The following is a 25829-nucleotide window of genomic DNA, read 5'->3' as shown; positions in this document are numbered from 1 at the left end:
TTTGAATGCATGATAATACATTATTAATATCAAGGCATAATGTAATCGCAGGAAAGGCATTTCTTGAGCAATAATCCGTTGTTTTGCTATGTCTTTCCGGAGATGACGGTTAAAAAATTTTAACGCTCCTCAGTGCACGCTTGGTTCTTCTCCATGGTTCCTTCTAGAATGTCTGGAAAGTTCGACGCTTGAGCTACTTAAAAGGAACTATCGTTCAAGCGTGGACTTTGAGCGGTTTGAATCGTCAACGCTTTGCTCGGCGACCGAATAACGCGTACGCGCGTCGGTTAAACGAGTGGTGGTGTTCATAGCTGGCCTTTAGCACACCAGTCAGGTGTTGTGTTGTGGGCGCTCGTTAAAGTCAGGCTTAAAAGGACCTAACTCCCAGTTTTTCAATGACCGCAGAGAAGCAAACGAGCGAGGGACACCCCAGCATCCCAATGGAGGGAGAGGACATCACACCCAAGAAAGATGGAGGTGTTTTGAAGGTTAATAATCGTCTTTTCTCGACAAACTGCTTGTGCAGATGGCATTAGCTGTCGTTGGCTAGCTCCCTGCGGGCGCGTTGCTAACCAATTGTTTATTGTCCTGACTCCTGAATAACTAATCATGAGGATATCCAACAGGCTTGATAAATTAAACTTTAAAAATAACTTTTGTGAACGTAAAAGTTGCAGTGTTAGATATGGCGACGCATTTTTATTGAATAACTTCTTGGTACCGGTTGTTGAGCACGTGTCAAGAATGGTATGTACTTACAGGGACGTAAATGCAGAAGTATGATTTTCTGTATGTATTAAGACGAGGCAATTAATGCGTTAACTCAGTAATTCAGTAACACATTGAATTATTTTTACTACGTATTAACAACACAGCCATAAGTGAAGAAGTGAAGCCTTTTGTTTGCATCTCCTGAGCCTGATTCTAAACGGATAAACACATTACAGATTACTGTCCAAATACACGGACATGCTCCAATGAGCGCAAGTACATCATTACTCTTTTCAACGGTTTTGTTTTTCGTGTTCGCCATATTGTAAAGAAGACATCTTCATCATCTGAAATTGTTAATATTGTGAGTTTTAGCAACTGGCTTAGCACAGAGGAGTATAACCAGGAGTGCACATATTTTTTTCGCCCAGGTTCTCAGAGGAGGACCTGGAGATGTGACTTGGTCCTCATTGAGCTTGAGAGCCGACCCGCCTGATGCGATAAATTTATGACAAGCTTTACTTAGAGCCAATTAACTTTAATTAATTATATTAACAATTAATGCTTGATTAACATCGACTGGCACAACAAAATTGGCATTACTTTGAAGTGAAATGTGAAGAAATAAACATAAAAGCACCAATTCAAAATAAAGGGCATTATGCGGCTCCCACATTAAAGAGCATACGACACGAGGAAAAAAAAGTCTTAAATGGCATTATGTGAATTAGAATCATATTTTGAGACGATTCGACTATATACAACAATTTAGCAAAGCGCAGATGACGAGAAATTAGTCTTTTAATCTGCCGGTTAGCCACGCCTACCATGATAGGGCTTTAGCGTCCCCAACACGTGGCTGACGTCAGCGGTAGACTGGGCTCATCGGTTTTACTATTCAGCCCATTGAGGGGGAATTATTCAGAACGAGGAAAACGTGACGAAGAGAGCCGCAAAATGTCATTGTTTCAGTCTTTCTACTCCAATATTTTTACAGGATATTCTTTTTATCCAAGTATTTTTCCCCAATAGCTATATAAATGGCTTCAGAAGGACCAGTCAGCCCGTAGAGGGGGAACTATTCACAACGAGGAGAACGCGACGTTGAGTGCGGCAAAATGTCATTGTTTCTGTCTCTTTACTTCAATATTTTTACAGGATATTCTTTTTATCCAAGTATTTTCCCCAATTGCTAAATAAATGGCATGGTCATGACAAATAACAGTCTTGTGCTGAATGGAATATGAAATAATAAAAATGCATTTATTCAGGAAAGACATGGCAAAATTACTCCATAATGGTCAAAACTGTCGACTTCACCTTTACTGTCGCACCTCCCGAACGATATTTTATGACACCCAAATCGGACATATGTCATTTCCCTTCCCCGGCTTCGGAGAATGTAAACAAACCAGAAGGCGTGACAGCTAGCTGACATGCTAACCCGAACCGAGTGATGTTTCAAAGTCTTCGAAGCGGAAAATCACACATTACTAGCCTGGATTATTTGACATGACGACCCGGTTGTCGATTGTCTTTGTGGATCGGCAAACCGCCCGGCGGAGAGCAATTTACAGTTCGTTCCCCGGAGGAGGGTGGCTGGAGTTGTTGTGCAGCTAATGTGCTGCTAATGAGCAGAGGAGAGCTTTTTACATGCCTATCAATGATCAAACATAAGTAGTCCTTTATTTAAAGGAAGTTTGTAGTGTTTACTTTGTAATCGCTGTATTCATATTTGACATAATACAAAACAAGATGTTTACTCACTTCCTCGTAAGTCCAATGGTCCCACAGTAAATATCCACGGTGAATGGGAACCTTTTGAAACTCATACAGAATGATTTTTCTGCAGCAGTTTGGCTGGCGTGATGCGAAAAATAAACATATTAATCCGCAAAATGAGCTGAATCCTTCGTCCTCATACACAACAGTACACTGTATAGTTAAGAGGACGTCTTCTACCGTACACGTCACAGCGCCCTCCTCCTCAATGAAAGACCGTAGCCGGAAGTCACTCATTTTCATGGCGCTGGATTAAAAAAACTAAATAAATATAGCGATCGCTTCCACACACATCCAAATACATAAAATACATAAAATACCTCGTGTATTATGAAATAAACATGCTTTTTCGTGTCACATGCACTTTAACTCCAAGCCTTTTTAAAAGTGGGATGTCCTCCTCATAAGACCTTATTGAACGTGCATGTTTAGCTTTGTAAAATGCAAGCAAAAACACGTTTGTCAGTGCATGTCGCTGTTCATGACCTTTATTCCGCAATTTGTCCATAGGGCGAGTGGGGTCATGTCTGACATCGATAGTTTGCTTAATTGCCACATGCTGTTTTTTTCGTGCTTTTCAAAGTTTGGATGGCTGAAATTCTTTGACCCTACATAAAATGCGCTGCTCTTATCGGCGACATTGGGATTCTCACGGCACATTTTGTACCGCATTTCCGTGCGAGCATCATTTGCTTCTAGCCATGGTATCTCCTGCAGCCACTTTTCAGCAAAAGTCCTTTTTTTTCGGTAGCTCCGGTGACGCCTCTGTCGTCTGTCTGTCTTTTGACGGGGGTGGGGGAACACGGAAGTAATTACTCAGTGTGGCCTGCCTCTTCGACATTTTGAGAAGTTATTTTCTCGTGTCCGCCGCAAATACAGTGGTCAGCCATCGGTACGCAAAAGCGTATGGAAGCCGTTGAGGGCCAGCGCGTTTGTCTACGTCCAGTACGCATGCGCGCATGCGGACCACTTATGTGCACCCCTGAGTATAACAGAAGCAACTGGTTATGCACTGTTAAATCACACTGCTGTGATTTTAAAGAAGTTTGTTATTTACAAGTTTTGTAATGTTGTGTAACAAATGCTATGGTATTTTCCGTTCATGTCAACTCGTAACACAAACTGTTTTCAACTTAGTCACAGCATCAATTAAACTTGTGAGTAGACATGTGCTGATTAACGGTTTAAAGGTATACTGTGGTATGAAAACGTCACGGTTTCAAAACCGCAAAAATATACCATCCCTACTTTATTAGCCATTTTTTATGTCCCAAAAATGCTGGGAGAAATCCCTCGCTCACAGCTGCAAGGCTCAACCCTTCCCCACCAGTTGTTGCTCCGTGTCCGTGAGTCAGCTGTGCTTCATGATTGCTGGAGGAGGTGAAACTCTTGAACTCACCCACCCCTTGCAACCCCCCCCCCCCCCCCCCCCCCAATCGGAGAAAAAAAAAATCGCTGGTACGGAATTACTTCGGCTACAGAAAAATTACAGACTATGGCAGCTTAGAGTAGCAGGGCCAACCAACATGTGACTGAACTGAACTTTTTCCCCCATCGAAGAAAACTAAATCGCTGGTATGTGAATACTTCGACAATAGAAACTAGAGGTGTGCAAAATTTCCGATTCTTAGATTATTCGCGATTCGGCCGTGGAAGATTCGAGAACGATTCACAAACATCCAAATTCCGATTATTGAAATATGCGAAGTAAAGCGGAAGTACAACACACTCAGCGCGCCGCACGGTCTTAGGGACGCAATGAGGACCGAAGCGAGAGTAGCTAAACATCATGCTTCTCATTACTTGGCCCCTAGGGTAATGTCAATGCTCAACTCACGGCTCTAGCTCAACTCATGCCACGAGATTAAAAAAACACAACAACATACCTGGCTGCTGCCGAAAAGCTGCTACAAAGTACATTAACATAATGTTACGGTAGATATCATTTATATAGGACTAGATGCTGTATAGATTTGGTAGCGTTGGCAGCACATCTACAAAAAGCTAGATGCAGGCGTTAGTAAACGGCCGCCATCTTAAAGCAGTACACTTCCCTGCAAGGCTGTTGTAGCGAACCTTCCAAGTAAACCTAATTAACTTTTTATCTAAAATGCTCCTAAATCGGTAAAATACTGACTTGAATCTATCTTTAAAATAGTTTTAAAACTTTCACATGTCGAAAGTAGACAAAAGGGAAATTATGGAATAACTGGAGTAATTTTAACAACTTTAACGGTTGATTCAAACATTAAATTAATTGAATGTAGTTTAAAGCTGCTGATACAGAATGGGGACTGGAGTTTTTTATTTAATGTTATTTTTGTATATTTGTTTACTGCTATATGTTAACTTGATACTGAAATAGTAGTTTGGTTTAGCCTGAGAGTATTTTTGAACAATTTTGGAACTAATGTACAAAACATTTAAAAAAAAAAAAAAAAAAAAAAAAAAAAAGGAGGGGGGGTGCATCAATAATTGTTTTATAATCGAATCGGAGCCTCTGAATCGTAATCGTATCGTTAGGTGCCCAAAGATTCCCAGCTCTAATAGAAACGTTACAGACGGCCGCAGTTAAGAGGAGGGCCAACCGACATGTAAAACATGTTTGCGGAGGGTGGCTGCTGAGGAGGCAATTCCTCCAATATGATTTCGCATTTATACAAAATTAAAGGTTAGTAAATACTGTCATGAATGTTTCCCACCAGCTATGAGAGTATAAAAAAAATTAATCCTGTTCAATGTAAAAACTTTTTTTAACCCAGATATGTCTAAGTAACACATTTTAGAGCTGTAATTGTGATACTGTGAAACCGTAATACTTTTGCTTAAGGTTATCATGTTGTCAAAATGTTATATCGGCATATGCCTACTTGTGGGTCAAGGTAACATTCAATATCCCTCACTACATTGGGTGTTTTCAGTTGGTGAAAAGAGAAGGCACTGGAGCAGAGCTGCCAGTGACTGGAGACAAAGTGTTTGTACACTATGTAGGAACCCTCCTGGATGGCACTCCTTTTGACTCCAGCAGAGACAGGGGAGAGAAATTCTCCTTTGAGTTGGGCAAAGGTTGGTTTCCCATACTTAAGAAGACTGGTAACCCATCACAGAGATGACAAGATTTGTATCCTTGTATCTGTGTGTACGCAGGTGAAGTTATAAAGGCGTGGGACATCGGCGTGGCCACTATGAAACAAGGTGAACTCTGCCAGCTCATTTGTAGATCAGATTATGCATACGGTTCTACTGGCAGCCCACCCAAAATCAGCCCTGGTGCGACACTTGTTTTTGAGGTAAGCCTTACCTGCATTCCACCCCTTTGTCTTTGTTATCAGTGGATTATATTTACTTGCCATTGGTTTATTGAGCACTCTTCCCACAGGTGGAACTTTTTGAATTCCGAGGGCAGGATATAACCGAAGATGAGGATGGAGGGATTATCCGTCGCATTATCACTAAAGGGCAGGGATACGCAAAGCCTAATGAAGGAGCTACTGTTGAAGGTAACACATTTGTAGTACCATAAAACATTCAGATACTCCCTTTCGAGATGACTAATGTACTTAAAATAGTCATTTTCTACAATTAGTTTTTAAGTGTATTATTTAGGTCCATTTCTGTAGTCTGAGGTCCTTTACAAAGCTATGTAAAATTTTGCTTCTCTTCAGTGAGCGTGGAAGGCACCTGCGAAGGGCGTGTGTTCGATGAAAGGGAACTCAAGTTTGAGATCGGAGACGGAGAAAGTTTCAGTTTGCCAACCGGAGTCGAGAAAGCCATCTCTGCCATGGAGCAGGGAGAGGAATCGCTGTTTTACATCAAATCCAAGTAAGGCACATGTACAGTGTGCAATTCTAGAAACGAAAGGCACCTAATACAGGTCTTTCTAAAAAAAAATTAGCATATTGTGATAAAGTTCATTATTTTCTGTAATGCACTGATAAATATTAGACTTTGATATATTTTAGATTCATTACACACAACTGAAGTAGTTCAATCCTTTTATTGTTTTAATATTGATGATTTTGGCAAAAAAGTGAAGAAAAAACAAAATTCTCTATCTAAAAAAATTAGCATATTTCATTCGACCAATACAAAAAGAGTTTTTTAATACAAAAAAAATTCAACCTTCAATTATATCAGCTATGCACTCAATACTTTGTCGGGAATCCTTTTGCAGAAATGACTGCTTCAATGCGGCTTGGCATGGAGGCAATCAGCGTGTGGTACTGCTGAGGTGTTACGGAGGCCCAGGATGCTTCCATAGCGGCCTTAAGCTCATCCACAGTGTTGGGTCTGGTGTCTCTCAACTTCCTCTTCACAATATCCCACAGATTCTCTATGGGATTCAGGTCAGGAGAGTTGGCAGGCCAATTGAGCGCAGTAATGCTATGGTCAGTAAACCATTTACCAGTGGTTTTAGCACTGTGAGCAGGTGCCAGGTCGTGCTGAAAAATGAAATCTTCATCTCCATAAAGCTTTTCAGCAGATGAAGCATGAAGTGCTCCAAAATCTCCTTATAGCTAGCTGCATTGACCCTGCCCTTGATAAAACACAGTACACCAACACCAGCAGCTGACCTGGCAACCCAGACCATCACTGACTGTGGGTAATTGACTCTGGACTTCAAGCATTTTGGCATTTCCTTCTCCCCAGTCTCCCTCCAAACTCTGGCACCTTGATTTCCGAATGACATGCTAAACTTGCTTTCATCTGAAAAAAGTACTTTGGACCACTGAGCAAGAGTTCATTGCTGCTTCTCTATAGCCCAGGTCAGGCGCTTCTGCCGCTGTTTCAGGTTCAAAAGTGGCTTGAGCTGAGGAATGCAGCACATGTAGCCCATTTCCAGCACAAGCCTGTGCACGGAGGCTCTGGATGTTTCTACTCCAGACTCAGTCCACTGTTTCTGCAGCTCCCCCAAAGTCTGGAATCTGGCCTTCTCCACAATCTTTCTTAGGGCCCGGTCACCTCTTCTGGTTGTGCAGCGTTTCCTGCCACACTTTTTCCTTCCCACACACTTCCCACTGAGGTGCCTTGAATACAGCACTGTAGGAACACCCTATTCGCTCAGAAATTTTTTTGTGTCTTAGCCTCTTGTTTGAGGGTGTCAATGATGGCCTTCTAGCCAGCAGTCAGGTCGGCAGTCTTGCCCATGATTGCGGTTTTGAGTAATGAACCAGGCTAGGAGTTTTTAAAAGCCTCAGGAATCTTTCCTAAGGGTTTTGAGGTAATTCGTTGATTCAGATGATTAGGTTAGTAGCTTCTTTAGAATACCTTTTCATGATATGCTCATTTTTAAGACGGGGATTTGGTTTTTCTTGATTTTTTTTTTTTTGCCAAAAGCATCAATATTAAAACAATAATAGGCTTGAACTACTTCAGTTGTGTGTAATGAATCTAAAATATACGAAAGTCTAATGATTATCAGTACATTACAGAAAATAACGAACTTTATCACAATATGCAAATTTTTTTAGAAGGACCTGTATAGTGGAGTTGGGCAATTTGAAGCTCGATAACAAAGAACCCCCCCCCCCCCACACACACACACACACACACACACCGTCTCTCCATTAATTTTGGTGATCAGCCAAGTCCAACGTATGCAGACGCAAATGACTAGTTTCGCAGATTTTGAACAGTCCCTCAGGAAGGCTGATGTTGATTTGTTTTGAAGAAGTTCATTACACTCCAGTTGAGGTAAACTGTAAAACTAAACGCGCACAATAAAGAAAATTACACAGAGTGCACTAAAGTGTAGGTTTTATTTTTTGAGCGCCTACTAGCTTGATGCTAATATACAATTTTATTTTCGGGGGCTAAATCTAGTGCACTCAAATATAGGTTTTATTTTTTTGAGCACCCACTAGCTTAATGCTAATATACAATGGTATTTTTAAGGGGCTAAATCGCCCCGCCCAATTTGAAAGTAAAGTTCAATTCTTTGCTGATATGACTTACTCCTCAGCCAGTTAAATATAACAAGAATGATTATGGTATGAGTGCAAATAGTCCAAGCTAATGTTTCTTCCAGATATGGCTTTGGTAATGCTGGAAACGCCAAATACAACATCCCCGGCGGGGCGCTTCTAAAATACAAGATCAAGCTCACAGCCTTCGAAAAGGCAAAACAGTCCTGGGAGATGAACTCCACAGAGAAGTTGCAGCAGAGCGGTGTCGTGAAAGAGAAGGGCACGCAGTATTTTAAGGTACGTACAGGTAGCCCAGTTTGTGCCTCTCAATACTTGTAAATGTGACACTGATTGCGTTTGCTTTCAGGAGGGAAAGTTTAAGCAGGCCTCTGTTCAGTACAAGAGGATCGTATCATGGCTTGAGAATGAGTCTGCGTTGTCTGAGGAGGAGGATAAGGCATCCAAAGCGCTGCGCTTGGCTGCACATCTCAATTTAGCCATGTGCTACCTGAAGATCAAAGAGCCCAACAAAGCGCTGGAGAACTGTAATAAGGCAAGATGTACACACGCACTAAATCAGTGATTCCCAACCACTGCACTGTTGAAGTAATCAGGTGTTGCATTTAGGAGTGGGAACATCTTGGTACCTCACGATACGATACGATACAATTTGCGATACAAAGCTCACGATAACGATTATCTGACAATATGGCGATACAACGATTATCTATACATTTGTAGAATATCCTAGAATGATTTTCTGACCAACAACTAATAAACAGAACTAATAAACAGGAAAACAAGCTTCTGCTGTGAATTGGAATGAGTTTATCACTAGTAGACATCCAATCCATTTGAAATGTTAATTCGCTGCCACCCTCCCATTTCAAATGGATTGAACGTCTATGGCTGTCAGTGGCAGCCATTGCCAGGCAATGAGGTAATTTTGGGCCATTTAAGGTCATTTACCTTTTGATGTTCAGTTACTTCCTGTTGGGTTATTTTATAGGTCACTTCCTGTTGATTTTGTGTTACAGAACAGGAAATCACCCAAATGAATAGGCAGTGACTCAAACTCAACAGGAAATGACCTATAAATGCCCTAAAATGAACCACAAGTGACGTGTAAATGCCCTGAAAACAAGGGTTGGGGAATCTCTGGCATGAAGCCGATTCGATGTATATCTAGATACCCAGGTTACGATTCGATTAAAAAAAAAAGATACATTTTTTAGGCCGAGCTATTTGATACAGTTTCAGAACGATCGGGTTCGATACAGAGTGAAAACGATACGATAGTAAACATTTGTTGTGTGTGTTCATACAGTATTTTAAAAATATAAAAAAGACCACATTTTTTAATAGCAAAATTAAACAAAATTTCATACCAATGTTGTTTTATTTTTTTATTTTGTGTGTTTGTGTGTTTTATTTTTGTGTTTTGAACACAATAGGTAAGTAATTTAAGTGCAAACTTTCAACGTAAACATCTTACAAGCAAAGAATATATGCAGCAGTTCTTGAAAAAAAAAAAATTAAACCTGTTAGTGTTATCATAAATAAATAATAAATTATGCTTTACCACTGGTATAACTGGGGGAATAAAAACATGGCATTTTAGACAGACAAGTCTATAATCATTACTTTAACCTTATACACAGCCAAGTCATTCACTTTAGGGCTGTCCCAAATGACTAATTTTCTCCCGATTGTCAGCCGACTATTTTTACGATTAGTCGACTAATCTAATAATTAAATTTTTTTGTTTGTTTGTTTTTTTTTTTTTTTTTTTTTTTTTTTTTTTTTTTTTTTTGTTTACTAATTTAGCTATGAAATTTTTGTTGACGCTTATCAATTCACAAAAAAACATATTGGAACAATTAAATTATTAAAGTACAAATAAACACATAAATAATAATAAATCACAAATAAACAATTAGTTTAAATGCTGATAGAATTTACTAGTGTAGCATCCCTGATTGAAAAGGTGGTCTCTTAAACTGATGGTTTACAACTTTTATTCCATCCTTGATGTAATCACACCGTAAGAGCTATGGTGCACACAAATAAAACAACACAATTAGAAATTAACAAAAACTTTTCACCTTTTTCCTTTTAAACCTTATTTATATATCAATGAATTGCCTTTACCTTAATTTATTACCTTATGATTGACAATCTCTCCCTTGAGTGCAATCACTGTATATACTGTATATATTTATGACCTTTTAACCTTATATAATTTTCTATACCATAAAATAAACCATAACATGAAATAAACCTTTCAGTTAGCATTAAGGACAATACTAATAGCACTTATAGGCCCATTGTCAATCAAACATTATTATTCAGTAAGGCGACAGCACCCTCTGGTGTACAAAAAATGAAAAGAAAAAAAAAAATTACAAACGGTGACGGCGCTTGAGGTGTTTATTCACGGCCGACGTGCAGCCAAGCTTGGCATTGAACAGACAGGACAGAAGAGTGTACCCTCCGTTGTTTCTTTGAAATAAGTCAATGTTTTGGACACTCTGGTGCGCTTTTTTTGGCTTTGTGCCGCTTTCCCCGCTTGCATACAGAGCATCCGACATTCTGAACTTTCCACGCATGTATTTTTTTTTTAACCCTTCATTAACCGTCGACGGGATGTTGTGCTCGTCGACGGATTTACGTCATCGATGACGTCGACTATGTCGACTAGTCGGGACAGCTCTAATTCACTTATGCCTGTGCTTCCACATTTTTTTTATTCCTCATCACTGTCTATATCTGTTTTGAAGGGCAGATTTTTCTTGAGGAAGATCAACTAATCCACATGTTCATGTTTAAGTAGACTGCGTTTCGTGGAAACAATATCTCCAGCAGATCGTGCTGCCCTTTCCACCATTGTTGTGGGTTATTTTTCAGGGTTAAAAACTCAAGATCTCTGTACCGCTTCACACTTCACACTAGCTCTGTCCCATGCAAACAGATCTGGCTGCCTTCGTCACTTCAAAGTCCGACTTTTGTTTTCCTGTGTGCATGGAAAATCAATCGCTGCACGTCGCTGGCGTGGTGCACCAACTGTCCATTGTTTTAGTATGTTGCTTCATTGCCACTACTAGTTTCGTTTTGATCTGTGAAGAAAACGCTACGGAGCATGTGTTACAGTGGTTTTGTTAACTCTCGCGTTGTTATGACACGCCCGTGACGATCGGGTAATGACGGTGACTACTAGCGGTTCTGCCGAAATGAATGGGAAGTTGAGGCAACCACGACGGCGGTCACAATCTAAGTGCGCTGTGTGAATGACATAAGGTAAAAGCTAAATTATTATCATATTAAGCAATGGATTGAACTAGGCATTAAAAGCCGATTCTTGTGCTCGCGATCGCCAAATTCTATCTCTACAATCGGTTCATTGAATATTTAATGGCTAATTACTGTCAAATGATAAGTTTACTATCAATACAGCTGTATCCCTCACCTGTAAAACCCGATATCCGGTCGTATCGGTTTATCGTTTTCAAGCTTAATGAAAACCCACAGTCTAAATCAGCGGTCTCAAACCGACTCCACAAAGGGCCGCAGTGGGTCCTGGTTTTTGTTCCAACAGATCCAGCACAAACAGTTCAACCAATGAGGTTTCTACTAACATAAGCAGCACCTGATTGCAATCAACTGATTACACTTGTAAGAAACCAGATTGGTGAAAAGGTATTTGTCTCGTTTGGTTGGAATGAAATCCAGTACCCCCTGCGGCCCTTTGAGGACCGGTTTGAGACCACTGGTCTAAATGGATTGGGCGTCATGCACCGTCAATGCAGCCTTAGAGTGAACTGAGACACTATTATGGTGGAAGATTTTGGAGCAACTTGTTGGTTCGGGGTTTTTTGACATTGACACCTTTTTAAAACGTTGTCTCGATTCTTGGCAGGAGCATATCGACAACATTTTGGGATACAAAATATCACGATATATCACCATTTTGATATTTTGTCACACCCCTAGTTGCATTGGTCCACAACTTTGAAATAATAGCCAATGGTTGGACCATTTGAGAGGAGCTGAAACGAATACTCGAGTAACTCGAGTAATTTTATTCACCTCGAGGAATCATTTTAATTTTGCCAGCTCTAAGCATCACGTTTTGCCCGGACTACTTTTAATGCAGGACAACCCGCTGACGTCACGTGCGTAGCGGAAGAAGCAATTTAAAAAAAACAAAAAACTTACTGCAGCCGACAGCCGCTACAAACTACGCCGGCGTTGCTAAAAACTACGCCCACGTGATGCCAGTGTGGTAGCATGTAGTGTCCAATGCATCTCATAGATATTGCATGCATTAAGGACTAGATGCGAAATGACAGACTTGGCCGCGTCTGGGCAGCTTTAGTAAACAGCCGCCATCTTCAAGCAGTAGACTTCTCAGCGCTAATAAATATAATGTTGTTGTCACCCGCTCGCGTAACGTTGCCCTTCGGAGGGCTCTGTTTCTATTAAAGATCCACGATAATATCGGTCACCGATAATTATCGGCCAATAATGGCAATTATGACGTCACACAGATAATCCAGATAATAAAAAAATTCAACCGATAATTATATACTTGATTTAGCCTCCAAATGTGCGCAACCGAAGAATTAAGCACGCCGCCTCCTCAACCCCTCCCCTCTCTGGAGCCCCTGAGGGAGGAGGGGTTGAGGAGTTGGACTTCCACGACAAGAAGCAGTAGTATATTATGGCGGCTGTTAGTAAAAAAACGACGCTCTCGCCATCTGCGAAACATGCGCCGCAGAAGTTCCACGAGGCGGAAAGAAAGCGTCCTCATTCAACACCACTAATCCAGCAGCCATTTAAAACTGCATCACAAAGATTTGGAACGAGTACGAGGCTGCTGCTAGCGTGAATGCTAAAGCTATTGTAAACACGAACCAAGCTAAACTACGGGGCTTGTGACGATACAGAGTCGGGTTGTTTGGGAATGCACCCCAAGGCGGGTGGTAAACTCTCATCTAAGGCTAAACACCGGCACGACTCGAGACCGATAGTCGACAAGTAGCAGTCTTCCGATGGAGCCCGCCGGTCCGGCAGGCCGCTGCCCGAGCCCGGTTCCCCGGCGGCGGGACCTCCAGCGAACACCCCGGTTTCTCGAGCGTTCCCCCACGGCGTGCGCCCCCGTCCAGAGCAGAGCCGGACCCCGAATACGCCGCAGCAAACCGGCCGGGGCAGACGGATTATCCGGTACAAACGTAGCTGCCGCTGCTGAGAGGAGACACTTTTTTTTTTTTTTTTTTACCGAAATGACCCAAGATTAAAAAAATAATAATAATAATGCAGTTTATACGACCACCATTCTTCATGAAAAACATGCCAATCACATCATTTTCGGCACAGACATTTGGACAAGTGATGTCCAGTAAGCAAGCTTATCATGACTGCACAGTGGTTAGATGATAAACATGCAGAAAACTAAGTTAGCCAGTCAGTGATGCATTCAGTATGTAAAATGACGAGCGGTCAGATGACTTTGTAACGCTGCCTTTATTTTCGGCTTAACAAAACTCGGGCACAAAACAACACACATGGGCTATTTTTCTTCCAAGAAATCTGAGAGAAATGCACTTGAAGCGCCGGCACATAATTTAACTTTTTTCCAATAAATTTACACTTAAAACTGACTAGTTTTAAGGAGGTGTGTTTTTGCAGTGTAGTAATGTTATATATGTTAGGAATGGCTTACTTTTAGAGGCATTTTTTGTGCAACTTAGGTATTTACTCTGTAATTGTTGTCAAAAGTTTATCAAAAGTTTACCATTACATACTGTAATCTCAGACAATGTCATTATTTAGATGTGGGAATTGACAACTTGTTCATATTTTATGTTGAAAAAAAGAGCAATAAATTATATTTTTGCACAGTAATATTTTCTCTTGTGTATACTATGAAATTTTACATAAATCTTTTAATAGAATTATCGGCTTGACATTATCGGTTATCAGTTGGAATGAGGTTATCGATATCTGTTGAAAAATGTATTATCGTGCATCACTAGTTTCTATTGATTATGACCACTGTCGATGCGTGGCTAACTTGTCTTACATAAAGGCTTTATTTAATCTGTAAAAACACAGCGCTGTAGAGTGATGAGGGTGTAAAATTAAAACATAATAAATCTGTTAGTTTTATTTTAGCTCAGTAGTCATTGCTGAATAAAACACCAAGTAGCACTGGTCCCTAATGTGCTCCAATACAGCAGGTATCATACATTTATTTTGAACACTGCAAAAACTCAAAATCCTATCAGCACTTACAGTTTAGACTAATTTAAAACTTAACTAGAGTTTAAAAATAGCTTGACACAAATGGAAATTCAATTGAAACACGTGGGGAAAACACATAGCTTTCAAGTGATGTGTGTTATCAAGCGTAATTACATTTTTAGGTAAGAAATGTTTTTTTTTTTTTTTTTTTTTTTTTTTTTATAAGATCTAGAAGTTTTTTGAGTGAAAGCAGTGAATTTTTTTTTCTAGTCACACCTGAGATGAAATTGTTGGCTGTTTTCAACAATGTTCATCGAAAATAAAGACAGATTGACGGAAAATGGTTCAATATTGGATTAAATGTCTTTTTTCTCATGTATATTTATAATTGCTTTTTACCTTAAAAAAAAAAAAAAAAAAGGTTTATCCAATTACTCGATTAATCGATAGAATTTTCAGTCAATTACTCGATTACTAAAATATCCGATAGCTGCAGCTCTATTTGAGAGTCAATTTAGTTCAGTTCAATATTGAACAAAGCCTCTTTGGCGTGTGTGATCACAGGCCTTGGAATTGGACGAGTCCAACGAGAAGGCGCTTTTCCGGAGAGGGGAGGCACTGTTTGGCATGAAGGAGTTTGACCAAGCCAGAGATGACTTTCAGCGTGTTGTTCAACTTTATCCTGCAAACAAGGCTGCCAAGAGTCAGGTATGAAGGGCTATTAAGATACAAATCTTTATTGAAATTACGATTCTGTTAATGGTAGATTTTATTGTGATTAACACTTTATGATGGTAAAATCATTATTTGGTCATAGAATAGAGCATGTATCAATTAGTCATTGACTGCCATTCAAGATAAAAGATGCCCATTCCATGTCCTTCCTGATTTGGTTACACTAATGGCTTCTCTGTTTTTTGTCGTCCAGTTGGTTCATTGTCAGAAGCAAATCAAGGTGCAGCACGAGAAGGACAAGCGCATTTACGCCAACATGTTCAAGTTTGCGGAGAAGGATTCCAAGGTAAAAACTTTCACACGCATTGGGAAAATGTCACTGAATACTAGGGGTGTAACGGTACACAAAAATCTCGATTCGGTACGTACCTCGGTTTTGAGGTCACGGTTCGGTTCATTTTCGGTACAGTAAGAAAACAAAATGCAAAATATAAATGTGCTAGTTGTTTATTACACACTTTTGTGCTTTCAACAATGGGAACATTAGCCTATACAAAGATTAGTATTTTTTATAATGTGTGCAAAGTGTGTGTAGTGTACACATAAATGTGGCCCTCTTCCCTACTCATCCTCTAGCCCAGTACTTCTCAAATAGTGGGGCGCGCCCCCCTGGGGGGGCGCAGAGCAATGCCAGGGGGGGCGCATGTGACCTCGGGGAACATGTTTTTTTTTTGCCGTACTGGAATAAAGTGTACTTGCACATCCACTCAGTAGGTGGCAGTGGCGCTCTCATTTTCAGAGTGCGCGCAGTATTTTTGAACTAAGGAAGAGCACTCAGCACACACAGACAACAGATATGAAGAGCAGTGTGACACCGCCGTTTTCGAAAGCCGTTTTCCGACCAGACTCACTCACGCAGCGACCCCCTGTCTTGTCCGGTTCTCACGTCGCCGCCCGAGAAGTGCCATTTTCGGCTTGGGATCGTCACGACGACTGCCCTCACTACCTCGGCTGCCGTGAATGCGCTTTTTTCGTGCCGTTTGCCTTTTAGCTTTGACTTTTAATACAGTGGGTGATGATGAAAGACCACTGTTTACTGTGTCTAAAAATAATTATAGCAGACAGCAAGAAGCCAAATCAATGAAGACGCCACTTAAAGACATTAGACCCCAATCTCATTGTTAAGCCGCTTGATTTTTTCAGTGAAAACGTGCCAAATATTGCCAACAATCGTCCTGCTTTGTCAGTGTTATATCAGTAAGCCAGTGAGCATTGTTAGCATGCTAATTGCAAAATAACTCCACACCATTGCAAAGGAGGTAAATACTGTGAGCAGCAAAAATAAAAACTGTCCTGTCCAAGGACACTTTTTTTTCCCCCTTTTATTCAGATGTTTTTTCGGTCAAATTTTTTGGCACATTGTCCTCATGAGTGAATGTTTCTAATCAATTTTAATTTGGTATTATTTACTGATTTTATTACATTTTATTTTTCTGTATCAAATGGTCAAAAATGTACCTTGAGTGTATTTTTTAGTTTGGATGTGAATTTTTTTTTTTTTTTAATTCAGGCAAATTGATGCACGTCAAGTCTTCTCTGTTACAAACAAAACAATGTTAATAAAGTTATACTTTATAATAAGTTGATCTATGTTACTTTTTTTCTTTATTAGAAAAAAAGGACACAATGTTAGGCAAATGCGTATTTATAATAGTAATTTTATAGACAAATGATACTATTTACAGTGGCGGCAGAGAGTTTGGGGGGGCGCGAAACATTTACGTCTTCCTTGGGGGGGGCGTGACAGAAAATAATTGAGAAGCACTGCTCTAGCCAGTCGCTGAGGCAAACCAACTTATTTACATTTTCTGAGAGTTGTTCCATCTATATTCTTTTTAATTTGAATTCCCCTCCCAGAGGGCCAACCTGATTGTCTTCCATGTTTACATTTAACCGTTACCCACTTCTGAGTGGTGCGACGGCCCTGACCGTTTAATTGTTATCTTTTTTGAGACTGTCAGTCAGCTGATCGTGACTTACTCTGATTGACACCGGACGGGTCGACGACGACGTCTCCGCCGCTGATGGGCCACCCGAGGAAGGGTGCCAACTTAAAAAACTAGCCGCTGTCTGTCATGTATCCATTGTGCAGCGCTTTGTTTACATTTGCGGCAATAACGACACTTGCTTTACGGCAGCTAAGCCGATAGAAGGTAGTTTGAGCTTGCATCTCCGCGTGTGTGTTGTATTGTGCCTGAGTCTTGTTAACCAAATAAAGGCAGCGTTAACAAAAGTCATGTGATCGCTTGTCATTTTACAGTCAACACTCTGAGAGTTCGCAGCTTCGCATTTGATAGCATACGTACCTCGTACCTCCTCTCCTCGCCAGCTGTTTGCTCGCCATTCATTCACCTGTGCATTTGATCGCTTTTTGTTACACTCCTGCTTTTTCGGTGAGGTATTTTGTGTTCATTTGTTATTAATAATAATAATACATTTTATTTGTAGAGCGCTTTTACCAATGCTCAAAGACGCTTTACAGTAGGAACATAAACAGCAAACAACGTGAACGGAACAAAACAAAGAAAATAATTATAAGCTAAGTTATTGGATCGTTTTTGTTCACCACTGTAAATAAGAGCACCGCAGCAGTAGAGGTAAACTGCCATTTTCGTACAATCCGTTTTGTTTAGTGTAGAAGCCAGGGTACTGGCTGTCTTGTTACTTTATTTTTACGATCAGGGTTTACTTAGTGGGTGGGGTTTAAGTGTAGTTTCATTTTGTTGTTTTGGCCTGGGCTTACGCTGAAGCCAGCTTCTTCCGCATTTTGTATATTTTGTTCATTGCGAGTTCGATTTGTGTGAATAAATTTGTGTCCACTTGGAACTTGTGTGCATGGCTCCCTTTACGGGTGATCCAAAAAAAAGTTTACACTAGCATAATACAACTTAAATGCCATGTTTATTCAGCTTAGAATTAGAATTGAATCACAAATTATACATTATTGTAAAGAACATGTACAGTACGCTCTATTTTTCAATGTGTCCTCCCTTAAGTGTCACAACAGCCTCCAGGCGCCTGCGGAATGCTTGACAGGTCTTCTTTATGTAGGATGCTGTCCTCTTTTCCCAAGATCTAACAATGGACCTCTCCAAGGCTGCCACAGAAGTTTGTGGCTTCTTACAGGCACTGTCCTCCACAGTTGCCCATATGCTATAATCCAGGGGATTGAGATCTGGACTCTGGGGTGGCCACATATCACCTTGTCAATCAACTTTTTGGTCCGCACAGATCGTCACTTCCAGACCCAGGTTTTCGTGAGGCTGTTCCAGTATCTTTCAGCTTCTTTTTAACTTTGTAGACTGCACATCTGGATATTCTCAGATTTGCTGCAATCTCAGTAGGTGTCAGACCGACACGCAGCAATTCAGGTACAGCTAAAGTTTTCTTCATTTTCAGCAGAAGCACAGGAATTGTAGAGACGAGAGATTACCAGCTGCATTGAGTGACCTTAATGTATCACTTAACCATGACAACCTATTTCGATATTTTTCAATGGCTTTTAAACAAGCAGTCAACTGAGTGTAAACTTTTTTTTTTTTGGGTCACCCTGTATGTTACGCCCTTAGCGAGCAGTCCGTGGGACGTAACAGTGGGATTATGGGATGCATGTGCGTTAAATGCGTCAAATATTTTAATGTGATTAATTCAAAAAATTAATTACCGCCCGTTAACGCGCTAAATTTGACCGCACTTTACGTCAGAAACTCGTTCGGTACGTGTCCGTTCCGAACCGAGGACCACGTACCGAAACGGTTCAATACAAATATAGTTACCGTTACACCCTTACTGAATACAGAAGCATTTTTGACATTTTACCCAAATGTTTTGAAATGTGAGAGACCCCACTTACAATAAAGTAATCTCAGTCTGCGCCTACAACTGTTTTAGTTTATATGACAAAATAGTCAGTGGATTGATTTGATATTAGAAAGCAGCTAAAACGTTTGAATGTCCTGATCTGACAGCGTTTTCTTCTTTGTCTGCAGAATGTGTCTGAGAAAGAGAAAAGCAAGGAGAGCAATGGCAGCGAAGATATGGAGATAGGGAGTGGCGACAAGGAAGAAGTGGGAGACTAAAGCTCAAATGCCGTAAATTCTGACTGTTAATGTTGTTGTTCGTGTTTTGTTTGTTTTTTGACTTTTGTTACTTCAACCATTTGTGTTTAGGTGTACAGTGGTACCTCGACATATGAATTTAGTTCATTCCAGGCCCCGGTTTGTATGTCGAAATGGTCGTGTGTCGAGAGGGATTGCTCTGTAAGAATACATTATAATTAGACTTAATTCATTCCACACCCAAAAACCTATGCTAAGTCCTTAAAGGGAACCTCGGACTTAGAGACTTGTAGGCTCAAATAAGCCACAAACTTTCTCTTTTACTAAAATGTTATTAGAAACACATAAAATATTGCCTTTGTCTTTTGACCTATGGAGGCCGCCATGTTTTATGGACGCTCGGGGTGATGACGTAGATTGTCACTATCACTCGACGAATACTAGCAGGTTACTGCAATTCCTTCTACACATTGAGAAGTTCAACACATGCGCTCATCGGATAAAAGCGGCGAGTACTTACTATTTGTGTGTTTATTGAGTCTTTTAGTACCTTTTCATTGCCTAAAAATGTTTTGTTTTTTTTGCATGTGTTTCCCTCTTACACTTTTAAGCATTCTTGTGGTAGCTTTAAAGCAGATTGTTGATCTGTTGACCACATAAGTCACGTACGTAGCATATTTAAACCATCCTTATTTGATAATACTACGTTTAAGTATTTTTTAAGGCCTCTTTAGTATGTTCTGTCTGTATGTATCTAAACAAGCTGAAAGCGCACAGTAGTACTTTGGGTTCAAATTCGCTTTAGGACGTTTTGCCAGTGTAGCACATTTTGGCAGAACACTATTTTTTCCCCCGTGCTCTCATCCCGTCTTTCCTGTTCATTTTGCTTTTACTGCTCGTCTTGTAAAATCTCAACAGTGCTGTCATGCTCATAAATGTTCCTCTCAGGTTCAAATTGAAAGGGTTGGACTGATTACATGATACATTAGTCATACTGTGGAAGCGCGGAAGCATAACAATGTGACGTCAAAAACAATGGCGACTTTACAAATTGTATAAAAAAGGAAGCATCAAGAGGGGTTTCAATATCAAATTATTTTAACTCATAATAATGTTTATCTTTAAGAAATCTTTTAAGAACAAGTCTTTATTTCCGTGGATCCCTTTAAAAAAAAACTACACGTACAATTATATATGGCAAGTACACACAGCAAAACAATTTATAAATAAATCTGAAATAAGAAAGCGTTTTTATTGTCATCTTAACTTACTGGCGAACGGAGGTCGAAGGAGACCGGGTGTGTAGGTAGAGGAGGACCCTCGGTGTTGTGAGACGCATTGTCTAACCAGTTCACTGACAAGCACACTACGCTCGTATTTTTCTTCATTTCACTTCAATGGTAAACGTCACTTTCCTTTTTTTCCCTCCACTAACTACTACCACCCTCATTAACCTTCTTTGGACCCTTGAGGATTTCTCTCACAAGAAAATCCGACGTGCTGCCATCTTGCAGGAAAACAATAAAATTGCGACGCTGTTGTAAATCGTATCGCGAGCATTTCGTCATATGTCGAGACAGATGACAAGTCGAATTTTATGTCGCACGTCGAAAGAATTGTATGTCGATGTGTTCATATGTCAAGGTACCCTTGTATATGGGTGCAAGTGCATCTACAAGAGCAACTTTGTTGGCTTTGTTCGTCCAGGCCTTTGGCGCTTTTGTTATTGTGGTGACAAGCTGATCAAGTGTTTTTAATAGTTTTGTGCTCTCAACCCGTTTAAACCTTTCAACCTGTAGCTTTACAAGCGTGTTTAACAGCTATTTTTGCGATGGTGTGTTCAAAGATGTGTATGTAGAGAATTGAAAAGCCTTCTCTGTAAAGGGCTAATCATCTTGCACTATATTTGTTCTCTACCCTTCATCCATCCGAGCATCTGCATTATGGGCCTACTGATCAGTTCTGGCGATTTGCCGGAATGTTCCAAATGTGTGTATGTATGTACGTATGTAGCAGGAGGTGATGTGATTGTTTGGACTTAATATCTTGCTAATTCTCCAATAAAGCCATTTTAGGTATGGGTCAACCCACCGGTGCTCTTGGGGCTATTGACAATGTACTTTTGATGATATTTTTCCCTTAAGTGTTATATTGTACTTGTTATTTCTTATTTGTCAATGACAAAAATAATCAACTGGAATTTCCTGATATGTAAATGAGCATCCACACAGCTATGAAGGACCCGTGAGCTCGTTCGGCTGTCTCATTTTTCTGCTTGATGAAGTTTTGCAGATTCAGCCTGTCCAGAAGAAGCTGCTGTGGAAACACCTGTTTAGACTCTACTTTGCCTGTCAGGAGGGTGTGTAGTGGTGTGGTCTGGTGGAAGGATTCAATAAATAAGTTACAACATGAATTGTGTGTCTGCCATTGTCAAGTAGTACTTGGGACACTTGCATATCTAGATTTTCATTCCAGATTAAGTGGGCCCAAAAAGTAGCAACACTTCGCTAGTCATTCCTATTTATCAATGGAGTGATGCCTTGAATTTCAAGTTTGAAATTGTTCAATGACCTGCCTTGGAATTCAAAACAACCCATTCCAGTAAGAGAATTCTGCATTTATGCACTTTTAAAAATAGTCTAAAGGATAGAATTTATGTAGCCACTGCCATGGATGTTGGCGAGTGTATAAGTCGATATTTACCATCAGAAACTTAATTTTAAATAGCATGATTAGGTGAAAATACAAAACTATCTTAATGACACTTCAAAATTATATAGTTTGCTTTGAATCAATGCTTTGAGATCTGAGAACAATATGGATCGTGGCCACCAGGGAGCGGTAAAATAAGCATTACATGAGGCAACACTGCTAAACTGACACATTACTTAGTAATAATTATGATATAATCTGTCATGTGTTACTACCACTTGTTGGTATATGTATTTCAAAAATGTTAAATTACTGAGATTTGTTAGTAAACAATTGACGTGGAATGGGTAATGTGCATAATTTAAAATATTTAGCAATTCAATTTTAAGATTTAAAAGTATTTTTTTATGCTGCTTTAGTTTTGCTTAGAGGAACCTAACAGAAAGGTTTCTCAGAAGCTTTGTGCAAATGTTTTAGTCCATTATATAAACACAGCATCAGCTGAGTATACTACAGCCGTGGGAGATGTTATCCTGCAGCTACCTTGGGGACAATGGAGTCAGGTTTCAGGTAGGGTTAGTGCACTGTTGTGACCCATAGGTAAACGCTAAAACAAAATGAATCCCCAGGAGATGGTGAGCTGCCTCTGTGTGGAGAAAAACAATATAAACAGCTAGGAAGTTCTGTTATAGAGCCAACCACATCATGGGATCAGGCCAGCTAGCAAGATATTGATGCAATGGAGGGTTAATTGTAATAGATTGTCCTATATTAAATCATAGCTGATTGATAGACCAGTAACAACCATGATGGGGGAAAACTGCCTCTAGCAGTGTGACAAAATACAAATTCCAAGTTCTGTATTTTTTGTTTTACTCACTTGCACTTGATGCAGTAGGTTTCAGCTTGGAGCAAACTGTAAAACCTCAAAATTCATGAGTAATGAACGGGCTCTTGCTCCTGGTCATGGGGAATACTTAATTTATGCATCAAACAAAGCTCTTGTTTTTTCAACATGTCCCATTTGTCTAGGGAGGATACCTGCTTCCAATTTGGGCAAATTCCATGGTGAAACCAAAACGGCAATGACAATATCATCCAGCACTGTCACCATGCGGGCATCCCAGTTGGAGAACTGGATGAGGGGGTGCCAAAGTTAAATTGGCAGGAATACAGAACCACCATGTATGAAGGAGATATGGCACAGCACACTAACATCAAAACCATATCCCAAGTTATTAGGCATGTGCAGGTATGATATTCTGACAGTAGGATAACTTCAAGCCAAAATATCACGGTATTGCAGATGCAGTCACAACTCTTACTCTTACTTTGAGATATCTGGGTTTTAAAAACCTTTTTTCCATTGAACAGGATTTTTGTTTTTTTTTAAACATAAAATAGCAAATTGGAACATAAGTATGATGTTAAGTTAAAAAAAAAAAAAAGATTCTAAATAAAATTTAAATAAATGCAGTCCTTTAGGTGAGCCTAAACCCATAACCACAGCTCATTATTACCATCAGCACAAAAATAATTGAATAATTTTCCATAAAAAGCACGTGTGTATGACTCGTATGCTGTTTATTATACACACACTCCCTTTCTCAACACAGATAGTTGCCAGAGAGAGAAAAAAACACGTTTTACCACAGCTAGACACACTATACACACTGGAGTTAACTCTCGTAGCTGGTGGGAAACGTTCATGACAGTGTTTACGGACCTTTAATTTTGTATAAATGCGAAATCTAATTGGAGGTATTGGCTCCTCTGCTGCCACCCTCCGCAAACATGTTTAACATGCCGGTCGGCCCTCCTTTAAGCTGTGGCTATCTGAAACTTTTCTGTAGCCGAAGTATTCCCATACAAGCGATTTCGTTTTCTTCAGAGGGGGAAAAAGTTCAGGTGTTTGACCTCCTCCGGCCGCCATCATGTAGCACAGCAGACTCGCTGACACTGAGCACCAACCGCCGAGGGAGAGTTGAGCCTTACAGCTGCAAGCGAGGGATTTCTTTATGCATTTTTGGGACTCAAAGAATAGCTAATAACTTAGAGACGGTATGACAGAAACTTTTTGCCGTTTTGAAACCTTGACGTTTTCATACCACGGTATCCCTTGAAACCGGTAACCGGCACATGTCTAATCCCAATTGTGAAGCATGGTGGAGGAAGCATCATGGTACTGATGTGCTTAGGTACTGTATGTCAAACAACTTGTTCTAATCAAAAAGAAAATCACAATTTTTCAGGGTAATTTGAACAAAATGCATGTTATATCATGGCCAAGTCAAAATCAGGCCTTAATCATGTTGAGATTCTGTGGCATGTCTCTATAGTCCACATTAATGGACGCCTTCATTCTGCCAGCCACAGTATAAGGCAGCCTTTGTTTAGAGAGTCTGGCTTTAGACCGCCTTCCTCTTGCCCGTCCTCTGCAGTTCTCAGACTCAGACCCTATTCTGCAGACTGGAAATGGTTACAATGCAGCAACTCTCAGGTCTTTGGTCAAAAGAAAACTGCTTTGCATTTCCAATTTAAATGTTATAGTTGACAACTTTACTCATGCTTAAAATTTTATGAAACAAAACACCAATATATCAAAATCACAATAGTATAATAAAGGTTTGGTAGTAATTGAAAAATTGACTGTGAGTCCTCACAAAGTGCAGCATATACTTTTACAATGATCAAATTTATTTTGACTGTGTACAATTTTTGGAAATATATATATATTGCATGTTCTCCCCGTGTCTGCGTGGGTTTTCTCCGGGAACTCTGGTTTCCTCCCACATCCCCAAAACATGCGTGGTATGCTGACACTTTAAATTGCCCGTAGGTATGAGTGTGTGCGTGAATGGTTGTAGGTTGTATGTCTCATTGTGCCCTGCGATTGGCTGGCAACCAGTTCAGGGTGTACCCCGCCTATTGCCCGTAGTCAGCTGGGATAGGCTCCAGCGCCTCCGTGACCCTTGTGAGGAAAAGCGGCATGGAAAATGAATGAATGAATATATATATATATATATATATATATATATATTAGGGCTGTCAAAATTATCGCGTTAACGGGCGGTAATTAATTTTTTAAATCACGTTTTAAATCACATTTTTAATCACGTTAAAATATTTGACGCAATTAACGCACATGCCACGCTCAGACAGATTTAAATGACAGTACAGTGAAATGCCCACATGTTGTGTTTTATGGAGTTTTGCCGCCCTCTGCTGGCGCTTGAGTGCGACTGATTTTATAGGCTTCAGCACCCATGAGCATTGTGTAAGTAATTATTGACATCAACAATGGCGGGCTACTAGTTTATTTTTTGATTGAAATTTTTAAAAAATTTTGTTAAAACGAAAACATTAAGAGGGGTTTTAATATAAAATGTCTATAACTTTTACCAACATTTATCTTTTAAGAACTACAAGTCTTTCTATCCATGGAGCGCTTTAACAGAATGTTAATAATGTTAATGCCATCTTGTTGATTTATTGTTATAACAAACAAATACGGTCCTTATGTTGAATGTATATATCCATCTTGTGTCTTATCTTTCCATTCCAACAATAATTTACAGAAAAATATGGCATATTTTATAGATGGTTTGAATTGCGAGTAATTACGATTAATTACGATTAATTAATTTTTAAGCTGTAATTAACTCGATTAAAAATTTTAATCGTTTGACAGCCCTAATGTATATATGTATATGTATGTATGTATATGTATGTATATATGTAT

The 25829-nt window shown here is 39.9% G+C and overlaps 2 protein-coding genes across 2 annotated transcripts in view; one reads left to right on the top strand and one right to left on the bottom strand.

The window, feature by feature from the left end:
- ddx11 (DEAD/H (Asp-Glu-Ala-Asp/His) box helicase 11) overlaps positions 1 to 907 on the bottom strand; it is a 32578-nt gene extending 31671 nt beyond the window's left edge. Inside the window, exon 1 of the mRNA XM_057836611.1 lies at positions 760 to 907. The gene's annotated coding sequence lies outside the window, so the exon portion shown is untranslated. The remainder of the gene's footprint in view (positions 1 to 759) is intronic.
- Positions 56 to 21848, top strand: fkbp4 (FKBP prolyl isomerase 4). The gene is made up of 10 exons (XM_057836614.1): positions 56 to 488; positions 5415 to 5559; positions 5641 to 5783; positions 5873 to 5993; positions 6159 to 6315; positions 8522 to 8696; positions 8767 to 8952; positions 15207 to 15350; positions 15571 to 15663; positions 19367 to 21848. The coding sequence occupies exons 1-10, from the start codon at positions 396 to 398 to the stop codon at positions 19454 to 19456; spliced, it is 1347 nt and encodes a 448-aa protein (XP_057692597.1). The 5' UTR covers positions 56 to 395; the 3' UTR covers positions 19457 to 21848.
- The last annotated feature ends 3981 nt before the right edge of the window (positions 21849 to 25829 follow it).

Source organism: Corythoichthys intestinalis, chromosome 5 (genome assembly GCF_030265065.1).
Source record: "Corythoichthys intestinalis isolate RoL2023-P3 chromosome 5, ASM3026506v1, whole genome shotgun sequence".
NCBI classification, from domain to species: domain Eukaryota; kingdom Metazoa; phylum Chordata; class Actinopteri; order Syngnathiformes; family Syngnathidae; genus Corythoichthys; species Corythoichthys intestinalis.
Note: the sequence above shows the minus strand (reverse complement) of the source record. Positions and strands in the feature narration are given on the sequence as shown.